This window comes from Malurus melanocephalus, unplaced genomic scaffold (genome assembly GCF_030028575.1).
Source record: "Malurus melanocephalus ecotype Western Australia unplaced genomic scaffold, MMel_1.1 scaffold_1472, whole genome shotgun sequence".
NCBI lineage: Eukaryota > Metazoa > Chordata > Aves > Passeriformes > Maluridae > Malurus > Malurus melanocephalus.
In genome coordinates, this window is record NW_026624704.1 from 10666 (window position 1) to 13657 (window position 2992).

Consider the following 2992-nt stretch of genomic DNA (forward strand, 5'->3'; position numbering starts at 1 on the left):
GAAGGGGAGGTGTGGCCAGGGGGGTGATGGGGAATTTGGGGGAATTTTGGCGGGAATTTGGAATTTTGATGCATTTAGGGTGATTCTATGCAAATGAGATGCTAATCATGACGTCATTTAAATGCAAAATATGCAAATGAGATGGTAATGAGGGGGGTGTGGCCACCATGATTCATGGGGGCAAAAGGAGGCGAAATTTGGGGTTTTTTTGGGCGATTTTTGTGCAATTTTTGGCGGATTTTTTTGCGGATTCTCATTGGCTGCCACAAAGGGGGCGTGTCCATTTTGAATATGCAAATGAGATGCAAATGAACCCCCAGGAAAGCCCAGGAGAGCCAGAAAGAGATGAAATTTTGGGTGATTTTGGCCATTTTTGGGGTGTTTTCTGTGCAATTTTTTTGCGGATTTTTATTGGACACCCCAAAGTGGGCGTGGCCATGTATGAATATGCAAATGAGATGCAAATGAACCCTCAGGAAGGCCCAGGAGAGCCAGAAAGAGACCAAATTTTGTTGTTTTTTTGTCAAATTTGGGGCAATTTTTGACGGATTTTTTTACGGATTTTTATTGGGCGCCCCAGAGTGGGCATGGCCATATCGAATATGCAAATGAGATGCAAATGAACCCTCAGGAAAGCCCAGGAGAGCCAGAAGGAGATGAAATTTTAGGGTATTTTGGGTGATTTTCGGGGGTTTTTTGGCTGATTTTTTTCCGGATTTTTATTGGATGTTCTAAAGGGGGCGTGGCCATTTAAAATATGCAAATGAGATGCAAATTACTCCCCAGGAAGGCCCAGGAGAGCCAGAAGGAGATGAAATTTTAGTATTTTTTGGGCGGTTTTTGTGCAAATTTGGGACAATTTTTTTGCGGATTTTTATTGGATGCCCCAAAGTGGGCGTGTCCATTTAAAATATGCAAATGAGATGCAAATGACCCCCCAGGAAAGCCCAGGAGAGCCAGAAAGAGATGAAGCTGCTGCTGGACATGTACAAATCAGCGCCAAAGGAGCAGAGGGACAAAGTGACGCTGATGGCGGCCGAGAGGAAGAGCAAGGCCGAGGTAATTAACGCTAATTAGCGCTCATTAATTAACGCTGATTAATCGTAATTAATGCTAATTAGTCCTGCTGAGTGAGCTAATTAATGTGGTTTAACTGTGGGAGGGGCTATGGATGATTTTTATTAATTAGCAAGCTCAATGTTAATTAATTAATCTTAATTAACTAATTAATCTTAATTAACCCTAATTAGTCATGCTGAGGGAGTTAATTAATGTGGGAGGGGCCACGGATGATTTTTGTTAATTAATGTGGTCGCTGTTAATTAATTTTTTCCAATTTGTGTAAATAATTTATTAATTATTAATTATTAATTATTAATTATTAGCGAGTAATTGGTGAATATTAATTAGTGGAAATGGGAGGAGGCGGGACCGAGATCCCATTGGCTCCCATTGACTCTTCCCTTTAATCCATTAATTCCTTTTGATTAATCAATGAATTAGGCATTAATTAATGATTAATTAGTGATTAATTACCATTAATTACCCAGCTGGAGGAGCTGCGTGGGCGCTGGCGGGAGCTGGAGGAGCGTGAGAGCCCAAACTCCACCCATTAATTTACTGCTCCTGTTAATTCCCTTTGATTCATTAATGAATTATACATTAATAATGATTATTAATGATTAATTAGTAATTAATTAATTATTATTAATGAGCTGGAGGAGCTGCGTGGGCGCTGGCAGGATCGTGGTCCCATTGACTCCCATTGACTCTCATTGAGTCCCATTGACTCTTTCTTTTAATCCATGAATTCCCATTGATTAATCAATGAATTAGACATTAATTAATGATTAATTAATGACTAATTATTGATTAATTACCATTAATTAATGAGCTGGAGGAGCTCTGTGGGAGCTGGCGGGATCGTGATCCCATTGACTCCCACTGACTCCCATTGACTCTTCCCTTTAATCTATTTAATCCCATTGATAGATTAACGAATTATGGATTAATTAATGATTAATTATTAATTAATTACTATTAATTAACCAGCTGGAGGAGCTGCGTGGGCGCTGGCGGGAGCTGGAGGAGCGCGATCCCATTGACTCACATTCACTCTTCCCATTAATCCATTAACTCCTATTAATTAATCAATGAATTACACATTAATAATGATTATTAATTATTAATAATTGATTAATTACCATTAATTAACCAGCTGGAGGAGCTGCATGGGCGCTGGCGGGAGCTGGAGGAGCCAGATCCCATTGACTCTTCCCTTTAATCCATGCATTCCCATTGGGAAATCAATGAATTAGACATTAATTAATGATTAATTAATGGTTAAATATTGATAAATTATTGACTAATTAATGACTATTAATCAGCTGGAGGAGCTCCATGGGCACTGGCGGGAGTGCGATCCCATTGGCTCCCATTGACTCTTTCCTTGAATCCATTGACTCCGATACATAAATGAACAAATTGGAAATTAATTGCTTAATTTTTTGATTATTAATAATTAATTATTGATTAATTAATGACTGTTAATCAGCTGGAGGAGCTGCGTGGGCGCTGGCGGGAGCTGGAGGAGCGCGATCCCATTGACTCACATTCACTCTTCCCATTAATCCATTAACTCCTGTTAATTAATCAATGAATTATACATTATTAATGATTATTAATGATTAATTATTAATTAATTAATTACTATTAATGAGCTGGAGGAGCTGCGCGGGCGCTGGCGGGAGCTGGAGGAGCGCGAGCGGCGCGAGAGCAAGAAGCTGGCGGACGAGGAGGCGCTGAGGAGGCTCCGCATGAGCGAGGAGCAAATCGAGCACCTGCAGAGGAGATTGGCGGCCACCAAACAGGTAAATTACTCATAGGATACTCACAGGTTACTCATAGGAGGATAAATTACACCTGGGATACACCTGAGTGTATAAAACCACACCTGGGAGCAAATCGAGCACCTGCAGAGACGATTGGTGGC

The 2992-nt window shown here is 40.5% G+C and overlaps 1 protein-coding gene across 1 annotated transcript in view; it reads left to right on the forward strand.

The window, feature by feature from the left end:
• Positions 1 to 912: 912 nt before the first annotated feature.
• The window catches only part of LOC130587031 (E3 ubiquitin-protein ligase BRE1B-like), a 7450-nt gene continuing 5370 nt past the window's right edge, over positions 913 to 2992 (forward strand). Inside the window, exons 1-2 of the mRNA XM_057387989.1 lie at positions 913 to 1059; positions 2721 to 2870. Coding sequence (XP_057243972.1) covers positions 967 to 1059; positions 2721 to 2870 — 243 coding nt within the window. The 5' untranslated portion in view covers positions 913 to 966. The remainder of the gene's footprint in view (positions 1060 to 2720; positions 2871 to 2992) is intronic.